We start from the raw sequence: 13,509 nt of genomic DNA on the forward strand, positions 1-13,509 counted from the left end.
TTTGATGAAATATCTACTCAAATTTTCTGCCCTTTTACTTGGATTATCTTATTATTGAGTTGTAAGAGTTTTAAATATATTCTGGGCCGGCCCAGTGGCGCAGCAGTTAAGTTTGCACGTTCCGCTTCTCAGTGGCCCAGGGTTTGCCGGTTCGGATCCCTGGTGCGGACCTGGCACTGCTTGGCAAGCCATGCTGTGGTAGGCGTCCCACATATAAGTAGTGGAAGATGGGCACGGATGTTAGCTCAGGGCCAGTCTTCCTCAGCAAAAAGAGGAGGATTGGCAACAGGTATTAGCTCAGGGCTAATCTTCCTCAGAAAAAGAAAAAAAAAAGAAAATATTAAAAATATATATATATATATTCTGGATACAAGTTCTTTATCAAATATATGATTTGCAAATACTTTCTCCCAGTCTATAGCTCATATTTTCACTTTCTTTATGGCATCTTTCGAAGCACAGAAGTTTTGAATTTTGAAAGTTCAATTTCTCAATTTTTTAATTTTATGGATTGCACTTTTGGTGTCATATCTTTGCCTAACCCAAGATCACAAAGTGTTTTCTCCTATATTTTCTTCTAAGTATTTTACAGTTTTTGCTCTGACATTTGGGCATAAGATCCATTAGGAGTTAATTTTTGAGTATGGTTGAGAAGTATGAATCTAAATCATCTTTTTGCATGTAAATATCTCAGCACTGTTCATTTAAAAAACTATTCTTTCCCTATTGAATTCTCTTGACACTTTTCTCAAAAATCAATTGACCATAAATGGGTTTATTTCTGGACTCTTAATGCTGTTCCACTGATCTGTATGTCTGTTCTTATATTAGGATTCCATCGTCTTGATTACAGTAGCTTTATAATGAGTTTTGAAATTGGAAAGTGTAACTCCTTCAACTTTGTTCTTTTTCAAAATTGTTTTGGCTATCCTAGTTGTTGGTAGTTCCATGTAAATTTTAGGATCAGCTTATTGATTTCCTCAATAAAGCCTGAGATTTTAATAGAGAAAGCATTGAATCTATAGATCAGTTTGGGGAGAATTGTCATCTTAACAATTTTGAGTCTTCCCGTGAGCATAGATTATCTCTCCATTTATTTAATTTTTAATTTCTCTCAGCAATGTTTTATAGTTTTCAGTGTGCAAGTTTTACACTTCTTTTGTTAAGTTTATCCTTAAGTATTTTATCCTTTTTGATGCAATGGAATTATTTTCTTAATTTCATTTTTGTATTGTGTATTGCTAGTATTTAGAAATAAAATTGATTTCACATATAATCTTTCATCCTCTATCCTTGCTGAACTTCTTTTTAGATCTTATATGTTTTCCTCCATGTATGTGAATTCTTTAGGATTTTCTGTGTACAGGATATGTTGTCTGAGAATAAAGATAATTTTATTTCTTCTTTTCCAATTGGTATACTTTTTATTTCTTTTCCTTGCCTGGTTGCTGGCTAGAACCTCTAATATAAATGTTAAATATAAGTGTCAAGAGCACACATCCTTGCCTTGTTCCCAATCTTACGGGGAAAACATTCAGTATTTCACCATTAAGTATGATGTTTGACCATTAAGTATTCAGCATTTCACCATTAAGTATGTAGGTTTTGGGCCAGCCCCATGGTGCACGAGTTAAGTTTGCACGTTCCACTTTGGCGGCCTGGGGTTCGACGGTTCGCATTCTGGGTGCGTAACTACACACTGCTTGTCAAGCCATGCATACTGTGGCAGGCATCCCACATAAAATAGAGGAAGATGGGCATGGGTGTTGGCTCTGGACCAGTCTTCCTCAGCAAAAAGAGGAGGATTGGCAGCAAATGTTAGCTCAGGGCTAATCTTCCTCAAAAAAAAAGTATGTAAGTTTTTCTTAGATGCCGTTTATCAGATTGAGGAATTTCCCTTCTATTCATAGTTTATTGAGAGTATTTATCAGGAATAGGTGTTGGATTTTTGTCGTTCCTTTTTTTTTTTTTTGCATCTATTGAGATAATGTTTAGGCCTTTTTTTCTATTAATATGATATTTTACATTAGTTGAGGGTTTTGGTTGGGTTTTTTTGATGAAGAAGATTGGCTATGAGCTAACATCTATTGCCAATATTCCTCTTTCTGCTTGAGGAAGATAATCGCTGAGCTAAACATCCATGCCAATCTTCCTCTGTTTTGTATGTGGCATGCTGCCACAGCATGGCTTGATGAGCGGTGTGTAGGTCCACGCCTGAGATCTGAACCTGTGAACCCCGGGCCACTGAAGCAGAGCATGCAAACTTAACCGCTACACCACTGGACCAACCCCTGCATTAGCTGAGTTTTGATATTAAATCAACCTTGCATTACTGGCATAAATTCTACTTTATTGTGGTATTATAATATTTTTTATATATTGCTGGATTCAGTTTGTAAATATTTTATAGTGGACTATTGAATCTATATTTATGAAGGGTATTCATCTGTTGTTTTCTTTTCTTCTAATGTCTTTGTGTCACTTAGGTATCAGGGGAATATTGGCCTCATAAAATGAGTTGGGAAGTATTCCCTCCTCCTCCATTTTCTGGAAAAGTTTGTAGCTAACATCTGTTTCCAATCCTCCTCTTGTTTTACTTGAGGAAGATTAGCCCTGAGCTAGCATCTGTGCCCATCTTCTTCTATTTTGTATGTGGGTCACCATCACAGCATGGCTTGACGAATGGTGTACGTCCACACCCAGGATCTGTACCTGTGAATCCAGGCCGGTGAAGCAGAGGACACCAGACTTAACCTCTATGCCACAGGGCCAGCCCCTATTATTTCTTCCTTGAATATTTGATAGAATTCACCAATTAAGCCATCTGGGTCTGGACTTTCTTGTGGAAATATTTTTAATGATTAATGAATATTTTTAATTCAATGTCTTTTGTTACAGGCCTATTCAGATTTTCTATTTATTTTTGTCAGTTTTAGTAATTTATGTCTTTTTGAAATTTTTCACTTCATCTGAGTTGTCTAAATCAGTGGTATGAAGTTGTTCATAATAGTCCCTGGTTCTTTTAATTACTGTGAAGTCCTTTGTGGTTTATCCCCCTTTCATTCGTAATTTTGGTAATCTGTGACTTCTTTCTGTCTTGCTCAGTCTGGCTAACGGTCTGTCAACTTTGTTCATCTTCTCAAAGATCCAGCTTCTGCTTTCATTGATTTTCTCAATTTTTTTCTATCACTGATTTCCACTCTAATTTTTATTATTTCATTCCTTCTTCTTGATTTGGGTTTAGTTTTCTCTTCTTTTTCTACTTTCTTAAAATAGAAGTTTGGATTATTGATTTGAGATCTTTCTTCTTCTTCTTTTTTTTTTTTAAGATTTTTAAATTTTTTTCCTTTTTCTCCCCAAAGCCCCCCAGTACATAGTTGTATATTCTTTGCTGTGGGTCCTTCTAGTTGTGGCATGTGGGATGCTGCCTCAGCGTGGTCTGATGAGCAGTGCCATGTCCGCGCCCAAGATTCGAACCAACGAAACACTGGGCCGCCTGCAGCGGAGCGTGTGAACTTAACCACTCGGCCACGGGGCCAGCCCCTAGATCTTTCTTCTTTTTAAGCATATGAGTCTAAGGCTATAAATTTCCCTGTAAGCTTTGCTTTTCTCCCCCCCTAAACTGCAAAAATTTATTTTCTCGCTCTTCTGAATGCTGTAAGTCCAAGATCAAGGTATCAGCAGATACAGTTTCTTCTGAGGGCTGTCTCCTTGGCTTACAGATGACAACTTTCTCAGTATTTTCTCACATGGTCTTCCTTCTGAGTGTGCATCCCTAGTGTCTCTTTGTGTGCCCCAAATTTGCTTTTTTTAAAAGATGTTTTTTAGAGCAAATTTTTAGGTTCACAGCAAAATTGAGAGCAAGGTACAGAGATTTCCCATATATTCCCTGCCTCCACATATGCATAACCTTTCCTACTATCAACATCCTCCACTAGAGTGGTACATTTGATACAATTGATGAGCCCACATTAATACATCATAATCACCCAAAGTTCATAGTTTATATTATGTTTCACTTTTGGTATGCACATACTAAGGGTTTGGGCAAATGTATAGTGACATGTATCCATCATTACGGTGTCATACAGAATATTTTCACTGCCCTAAAAATCCTCTGTGCTTCAGCTATTCATCCGTCCCTCCTCTCCCCAAACCCTAGCAACCACTGATCCTTTCACTGCCACCATAGTTTTGCCTTTTCCGTGTTATATAGTTGGAATCATACAGTATGTAGCCTTTTCAGATCGGCTTCTTTCACTTAGTGATATGCATTTAAGATTCTTCTATGCCTTTTCATAGCTTGGTAGCTCATTTCCTTTTAGTGCTAAATAATATTCCGTTGTTGGGATGTACCACAGTTTATTTATTCATTCATCTACTGAATGACATCTTGGTTGCCTCCAAGTTTTGGCAATTACCAATACAGCTGCAGTAAACCCATGTGCAGACAGAAGTGTGGACGTAAGTTTTCAGCTCCTTTGGGTAAATAAGAGGGAGGACAATTGCTGGATCATATGGTAAGAGTATGTTTTGTTTTGTAAGAAACCACCAAGTCTTCCAAAGAGGGTGTATCATTTTGCATTCCCACCAGCAATGAATGAGATTTCCTGTTACTCCACATCCTAGCTAGTATTTGCTGTTGTCAGTGTTCCACATTTTGGCCATTCTAATAGGTATGTAGTGGTATTTCATTGTTGTTTTAATTTGCATTTATTTCCCTGATGACATATGGTATTGAGCATCTTTTCATATACTTATTTGCCATCTGTATATCTTCTTTGGTGAGGTATCTGTTAAGATCTTTGGCTCCATTTTTAATCAGGTTGTTTGCTTTCTTATTGTTGAGTTTTAAGAGTTCTTTGTATATTTTGGATAACAGTTCTTTATCATATGTGTCTTTTGCAAGTATTTTCTCCCAGTCTGTGGCTTTTCTTCTCATTCTCTTGACACTTTCTTTTTGCAGAGCAGAAGTTTTTAATTTTAATGAAGTCCAGCTTATTAATTATTTCTTTCCTGGATTGTGCTCTTGGTGTTATCCCATACATTTTTATACATTATATTTTAATTATATTTATTTTAAAATATTTTCCAATTCCCTTTGTGATTTCTTCTTTGACTTATGGATTATTTGTTTAATTTCTAAATATTTATAGATTTCTCAAATTTCTTTCTGTTGAATTCTAGTTTAATTCTGTTGTGGTCAGGGCACATACATTATATGATTTAATCCTTTTAAATATACGAGATTTGTTTTATGGTCTAGCATATGATCTATCCTGTAGGATGTTCTATACACACTAGAAAAGAATGTGTATCCTGCTGTTGTTGAGTAGAGTATTCTCTAGATATTAATTAGGTCAAGTTAGCTGATAGTGTTACTCAAGTTTTCTACATCCTTGCTGATTTTCTGTCTAGTTGTTCTATCTATTATTAAGAATGTGGTATTGAAGTTTCCTTCTATTACTGTTGAATTTTCTATTTTTCTCTTCAATTTTGTAAATTTTGCTCCGTGTATGTTGGTGTTCTGTTGTTGGTATGTATATATTTATAATTGTTATATCTTCCTGATAAATTGACTGTTTTATCATTATAAAATGCCCCACATTGTCTCTTGTAACATTTTTGTCATAAAGTCTATTTTGTCTGATATTAGTATAGTCGTTCCAGTTCTCTTATGGTTACTATTTGCATGATATATCTTTTTTCATCCTTTTACTTTCAACCTTTTTGACTTTAAAGTGTGTCTCTTTAGTTGGATCATATTTTTTATTCAGCCTGACAATTTCTGCTTTTAATTAGTGTTTAATCCATTTACATTTAATGTAATTGTTGACATGGTTGAATTTACATCTGCCATCTTACTATTTTCTATTTTTTTCATTTTTTTTCTTCCTCTGTTTCTCTTTTACTGCCTTTATATGCAAAAGTGATATTGTCTAAGGCACCATTTTAATTTCTTGGCTTTTGTTTTCAGTTATTTTCTTAGTAGTTTCTTACTGTAATACATCTTAACTCATTACAATCTACTTTAGAGTAATACTAACTTTATTCCAGTTAAATACAGAAACTTTGCTCCGAAAGAGCTCCATGTCCCCCTCCTTTGTGCCACTATTATTCTAAATATTACATCTTTATATGTTACAAGGCCAACAATACAGTTTTATAGTTTTTGTTTTATGCAACTGTTATTTAAATTAGTTAAGAGAAGAGTAATGAATATTTTCAACTGTCTTTTATATTTCCCTATGTTATTACCCTTACTAGTGTTCTCTATTTCTTTGTGTAGTTTTGAGTCACCATCTGGTGTCATTTCCTTTCAACCTAAAAGATTTCCTTTCTAATTTCTTGTAAGGCAGATTTTCTCACAGCAAATTCTGTCCTTTGTTTTCCTGAGAAGTTCTAAATTTTGCTTTCAGTTTTGAAGGATAGATTGCTGCATATAGAATTCTTTGTTGACTTTTTTTTCTTTCACCATTTTGAATATGTCATCCCACTGTCTTCTTGCCCCGATTTTTTCTGGTAAAAATTCAGCTGTTAATTTCATTGTGTTCCTCTGTATGTAAAGAATCATTTCAGTTCCAAGATTTGCATTTTATCATTTTTTATAATTTTTATTTCTTTATCTATATTTGGTTAGTTGATAAAATCATACTTTCATTTAATTTTCATTGTTCCCTTTAGTTCTTTGAGCATAATTATAATAGCAGTTTTGAAGTTCTTGTCTGCTAAGTCTAACATTTGAGCTCCTTAAAGACAGTTTCTATTATAGACTGCTTTTTTTCTTGCTTGTGGGTCACACCTTCCTATTTCTTTGCACCTCATAATTTTTGTTGTTGTTGAAAACTATATATTTTAGATAATGTGTTGGAGCAACTCTGGATTTTGAATCCTCAATCCCAGAGGTTGTTTTTGTTGTTTCTTTTTTGTTTATTTGTTTGTTAGTGACTTACATGGATTAATTCTGTGGAGTCTGTCTCCTTTGCATCATATAGCTGCTGATATTTCTTAAGTTTTTAATTTTTTTTTTTGCATCTGAGCTAACATCTGTTGCCAATCTTCTTTTCTTTTTCTCCTCCTCCTCCGCCTCCCCCTCCCGAGAGCCCCCCAGTATGTGGTTGTGTATTCTAGTTGTAGGTCCTTCTGGTTGTGCTCTGTGGGACACTGCCACAGCATGGCCTGACGAATGGTGCCATGTCTGCTCCCGGGATCCGAACCAGGAAAATCTTGGGCCGCGGAAGTGGAGTGCTTAACTGCTCAGCCCCTGGGCTGGCCCCAAGTTTTTAATTTTGTAATCATTTTTTTATTTTTAAGGCCAGTTTCCTAGGGGTTGCCCCTGAGTCAATATAGCTTAATGGTGAGACAATGATTGATCAGAAGTTGTGCTTCTTTTGAGCCAGTAAGGCTTCACTCTTTGCCAGTGGATCTCTGGGTGGATTAAGGAACACAGTCAAATTTAGGCAGTTTACAAGTGTGACTGGCTTTTACTTTCCGACATGCCTTCTCAAGTCTTCTTTATGAGTGTACTAGGTTTCACATTCATCTGGGAATGCCTGGATAGCTAGTGCCCTCTCCAGTCTCTCCTGAGCATGCACAGCCTTACAGATTGCAATGAGTTTGTGTGAGCTTATCAAGGCCTATGGTGGCTGTCTCATTCCCCAGATCTCGCTGCTAAATTTCTTGCAAGTCTGCTGGTCTATTTCTTGTCCGTACCAGTATCAAAACCTCAAGCCAGCCAGAGATGTTGGCTTTACCTGGGGCATGTGTTTCATTCCAAATCAAGTTAGTCCCCTCTAGCAGGGGAGCTGCTAGTTTCTAGGACTTTCCTTACCCTTTTAGAACTATCAAGATAATATAAACTGGGGGAGGCAGTTTTGCTCTAAATTATTTCACTCAGCCACTTTGTTATTATTGAACATTAAAGTTTTTCTCACTTTTTGATACAATGACCATCTTTATGAAGCTTTCCTTTCTTACTATTTGTATTAGTTTCCTAGGTCTGTCATACAAATTTACCACAAGCTCGGTAGTATAAAACGACAGAAATTTATTTTCTCACAGTTTAGGAGACCAGAAACCCAAAATCAAAGCAGCACTGAGGTTGATTCCTTCTAGTGGCTCTGAGAGAGAATCTATTCCATGGCTCTCTCCTAGCTTCTGGTAGCTGCCAGCAATCCTTGGCATAGCAGTATCCCTCCAATCTTTGCCTCCACTGTCACATAGTCTTCTTCCCTGTGTGTCTGTGTACCTGAATCTCCCTCTCCTTTCTCTTATAAAGACATGAGTCATTGGATTTAGGGCACACCCTAATCCCATATGACCTCATCTTAACTAATTACATCTTCAAAGACCTATTTACAAAGAAGGTCACATTCTGAAGTTCCAGGTAGACATGAATTTGGGGGGACGCTAGTCAACCCAGCATTCATTCTAGAGCATCACCTGAATATCAGTAAGGTCTCTCTGTTGTGGATTAGGCGACCTTTTGTAAAGATTAGTTAGAAAATGAATAGAACTGTAAGATAGCTCTTGACTTTTTTGTTGAGGTGGTTCTTCCAGTTAAGCTAGCTCACACCTTCTTTTTTGGTTATTTTATTCATATTATTAGGAAAAAGACAGAGAGGTCTGTGGACAGGAAAGGTTTAGCAGAGCCTCACTCCTCTCAACTCTGACTTACATGTCTGCTTTTATTGTAGAGCCAAATAACTATCGGACCATGCATGGCCGGGCAGTAAATGGCAGCCAGTTGGGAAAGGATTACATCCAGCTGAAGAGCCTGTTACAGCCCATCCGGATTTACTCCAGAGCCAGCTTGTATGGCCCTAACATTGGGCGGCCCAGGAAGAACGTCATCGCCCTTCTAGATGGGTAGGTCAGATTACTTAGCAGTTCTTATAGCATTGTTCATTAAAGGTAATGAATTAATGTATTTGCATTTTTCCTGGTTATTTCTGGTCTTAAGAAAGATAGAGAGACTTTTCCAGTGACTTTTCCCACTCTAAATCAGGGATTCTCCATCAAACAGTGGAGGAACTTCTCATCTCTCCAGGTGTTCCACAGGCAGCAGAAGATGGTAGGATTGGGGAAGGATATCACAATCTCCAGGACAGATTGGAAGGGATGGCTTGTTTCAAAAGCATATTTAATATTACAGTATTTCATAGCATCATTTTATATATATATATTTTTTTTTTCTTTTTCTTTTTGGTGAGGAAGATTGGCTCTGACCTAACACCTGTTGCCAATCTTCCTCGTTTTGCTTGTGGAAGATTGTCACTGAGCTAACATCTGTGCCAATCTTGCTCTATTTTGCATGTGGCATACTGCTACAGCATGGCTTGATGAGTGCTGTGTAGGTCTGGGCCCAGGATCCAAACCTGTGAACTGTGGGCTGCCAAAGTGGAACACACAAACCCACCCACTATGCCACCAGGCCGGCCTCTCATTTTATATCTTTAAAAAAGCAAAATAATGTCTACTCTATTCTTGTAACATCCTACAGAAAGTAAAGCTTGACAAAATCCTAGCCAGTGGAGCTGAGTTAAAAAGTTGAGAAACACTACAAATACTTGTAGATTAAAGCACAACTTGATAGATTTAATAGCAGGTGTTCTGGAGAATTGCTACCATATGATTTATTTAGTTTTGATCTAATCTAATAATCATTTTTTAAGCCTTGGTTGTGGGTGAAGCACTGTATTAAATGCTCTCTGCCCCAGTCCTGCTGGTGGGCCAGGCCCAGAGTGAATAAGTGGACATCCACTCAGGTTGGGTCCAGTTATGCAGGGAGAGAAGGAACGTCTGAGAGAACTGCATGAGGAAGGCTGAAGATGTGTGAATCCAAGACCCAAAGTGGAGATGTAACTGGAGCAGGAAGGGTGGAAATAAGGAAGCTTGGAGACTCAGGAGTTCTTTTGGAACACAGAGTATGCACCAAGGCATACCTTTTATGTGGCATCTTGTTGTACTCTGGGGTAGGCATGGTTATTCCTGCAAACTCAAAGATGAGTAAGACATTTTCCAGTGAAGTGCACAGCCCAAGTGAGGTTAGATAAATGCCATAGAGTACAAATAGAGATATCCGATGAAAGAGAAACCTTTGGCCAATGTCTCAGATGGCCCTTATGGCTTCATGGCTCCTGCAACTCTCTCTCCTCCCTTTTTTGGTGACTTAGTCTTTATCTAAGCTAATGAACATAGCAGATATTACTGAAGGTTTGGAAAGGCAGAGGATTTATATTGTAACAACATTAACAATCTAAAATTTAATTTTAAGTGTTTTCTTCTTTACAAAGTCTCCTCAAGCCCTTGCTTCAACTCCTGTCCTTTGTCCATCCTTCTCTTTTCTCCCCTTCTACTTGCAAACAACTTTTCCTTTTTCTTTTTTTGCTGAGAAAGGTTAGCCCTGAGCTAACATCTGTGCCAATCTTCATCTATTTTATATGTGGGTCACTGCCACAGCATGGCTGACAAGTGCCTGGATTCTGAACCTACAAACTTGGGCTGCCGAAGTGGAGTACACTGAACTTAACTGCTAGGCAATAGAGCTGGCCCCTACATTCCCTTTTTCTTGCAGAACAATTTCATAACCTTGGCCCCTACCCACAAATGCAGCTCTGGGCTTTCCTTTGCATACTTTCACTAGACTTTGAAATTACTCTGCGTGTGTGTGTGTGTGTGTGTGTGTGTGTGTCTGTGTGTGTGTATGGGATGGAGATGGAGAGGTTAGTTTCATTTTATGTGTTATAATTAGGGAATAAGAATCACATGTGTAAAAGTTTATTCATTGTTCATAATATATAATCAAGCAAAGCCAATAATTCTATCATTTAAATCCACATAGTTATTCTTTTGGATTATCTTTTGTCTTTAATGATTTGATTAATGTCTTCCCATGGGACTGACAATGTCCTCTGAGTATCCTGACCTTGTATCAATCATTTATTCATTCTGCAATTGTTTCTTGAGTAAGTGCTATGTCCTGAGTGCTTCATCTGGAACTTGTAATATGATAATAAACAAAAACAGATACTTTCTCTGCCCTCATGGAGTATATAATATTTAGGGGAGACACAGACGTTATATCAACTGATCTTAAAACTAAGACAATACCAAGAGAGGTACTGTAAGAGCTGGGATTTGACTCAGTTAGGAGGTCATGAAAGGATTCCCTAAAGAAGTCACACATAAGAGGAAGAGAGATATTTAAAGTGTAACCTAAATGACGAGTAGGCATTAACTAGACAAAGTGAGAAGTGAAAAATATAAGTGTTCTTGGGAGAAAGAAAGGGGTGTGCAAAAGCCCAGAGGATGAAAAAAGGGCCAGATGGGCTAAAGAAAGGTATAGCTACAGAAGTAATTAGGAGTCGTATTGTATAGGAGCTTATATGCATAGTGAAGGTCTTAGAACTTTTTCTAAGTGCAGTGGGAAAGATGTTGAATGTTTTTAAGCTGGGAAGGGAAATAATTTGACTTATTATACAAAAAGTATGCTATGTCTGCTCTGTGCAAAATGGATTGGAAAGGAAGCAGGGAAATCAGTGAGAAGGCTACTGCAGCAGAAAGAATGATGGGGACCTGGTCTAGGGTGGTGGCAATGGAGAACATTGTTGGAGGTAGAATCCACAGGACTTGATATATTGGTTAAGTGTATAGGGATGTGTACCTAGCTTGGTGGATTGTAGTCATTTACTGAGATGGGAAGACTTGGGGGAATAATTGATTCTGGGAAGACAATCATAACTTTAGTTTTCATGTTATGTTTATTACGCTTGAATCGAAATGGAGATGTCAAGTGTATCATTGAATATGAGATCAAGGATCAAGGTCTCTGCTAGAAATATTAATTTGGGGGGGTCATTAGCATGCAAATGGTATTTAAGGCCATTGGAATAGAGGAGATCATTTAGAGAGACTGTGGAAAGATAAGAGACAGAGGCTCAGGAGAGAGCCCAGAGGAACTCTCACATTTAGAGATGTGAAAAAAAGGGGAATGGTCTCAGAGGTAAGAGGAAAGGGAGAGATTGAGATGTCACAAGAACCAAGAAAAGAGAGTTTTAAATGAGGAGAAATGCTGCTAGGAAGCCGGGAGGTCAAGTAACAGGAGGACAGAGAAGTGCCATTGCATTTGGCAACATGCGGGTTGTTGGTGACCTTGAGAAACACAGTTCAGTTGAGTGGTAGGAGCAGAAGTCAGATCACAATACAGTGAATGAGGGGGTGAGAAGTTGGAAACAATAATGTAGACATTAACTCTTAGGAGAATTTTTACTGTGAAGGAGAGCAGAAAAATGAAGGGAGATGTGGGATCAAGAAAAGTGATGGCACTTTTCCCCTTTAATGTGGAAGATAGCAGAACAAGTTTATATGTTGATGAGACTTATCCAGGAGAGGAGAAGAGCTACATGCTACAAAAGATTGAGGATATAACCAAAGTGAGAAGTTCTTTAAGGTTAGAAGAAGTGGAATCCGGAGGGATTGACCTTCATTAAATGGAGGGGCAATTCCACCAGGGTAACAGATGGTAAGAAACAAATATTTCTCTCTATCAGAGAGTTAAAAGTCAAACTGAGGAGACGCTGCTACCCAGAACATCAGGTGTAGTTAGGGCATCCCAGTCTGTGTACATGGTGTAAATGTAAGCACATAGGTGCGGGTTCATTATGAATATGTCAAGAAGCTTGGGCATGACAGTAAGCGACAGATGAAAGAAATGAGCATATGACTGGGTATTGTTGTGGGAAGTGGTGGAGTGCACTTCTTCGTTCATCCAAAAACTAATAGGACTTAAGAGACTAGAGGAAATCACTCATGGCAAGGAGAGGTACTGATGAGCATTTTTATTTTTTATGTGCCGGAAGAAAAATGGAGATTTATCTTTCTTAATGTATATGTACTAAATATACAGTGAAACATAACGTGAAACATATAAGCATTCCCAGCAACTCAATCAACAATAACAAAAATGTCACCACTCTTAATTACCAGCTCTGTAATCTTTTCCAATCCTCCTGTATAACCAGATATAATTTTACATAGTTGTGATCATTGTATATGCATCATTTTGTGTTCTGCATTTTTTATTCTTTGCTTTATATTGTCCTTTCCTTATTTCTACATAGTTCTCATGTTTGTCATTCTTAATAGCAATAAAACATTCTATTGCATTAATGTACCAAAGTCTGCCTAAGTGTTCCCTCGCTGTTGGGCATTTGGGCTGTTTCCAGTTTTTGTCTGTAATATATAGCCTAGCTATAAACATCTTTATACAAATAGGGTTTTTATTTCTTTTGAATTACATCCTTGGGCTATATTCCAAAAAGTTGGGTTTCTGGGTCAAAGTATATGATAATTTTTATGGCTCTCATATTTGTTGCCAAATCTCTTTTCAGAGTAATTTCATCAGGTTGCAAGGCAGCAATGTGTTAGTGTATCTTTTTTTGCAATACCTGACACCAATGACTGTTGTCATTTTTATTAATTTACTCTATTAATTAATGCAAGAGCATG

The 13,509-nt window shown here is 37.5% G+C and overlaps 1 protein-coding gene across 3 annotated transcripts in view; it reads left to right on the plus strand.

Annotated features, from left to right (window-relative positions):
• HPSE2 (heparanase 2 (inactive)) overlaps window positions 1-13,509 on the plus strand; it is a 602,725-nt gene that overhangs the window by 364,588 nt on the left and 224,628 nt on the right. For all 3 annotated transcript variants that reach the window (XM_044752780.2, XM_070485653.1, XM_070485651.1), the window contains exon 5: window positions 8,697-8,868. In XM_044752780.2, the coding sequence (XP_044608715.1) occupies window positions 8,697-8,868 (172 nt within the window). The remainder of the gene's footprint in view (window positions 1-8,696; window positions 8,869-13,509) is intronic.

This window comes from Equus asinus, chromosome 2 (genome assembly GCF_041296235.1).
Source record: "Equus asinus isolate D_3611 breed Donkey chromosome 2, EquAss-T2T_v2, whole genome shotgun sequence".
Lineage (NCBI taxonomy): Eukaryota > Metazoa > Chordata > Mammalia > Perissodactyla > Equidae > Equus > Equus asinus.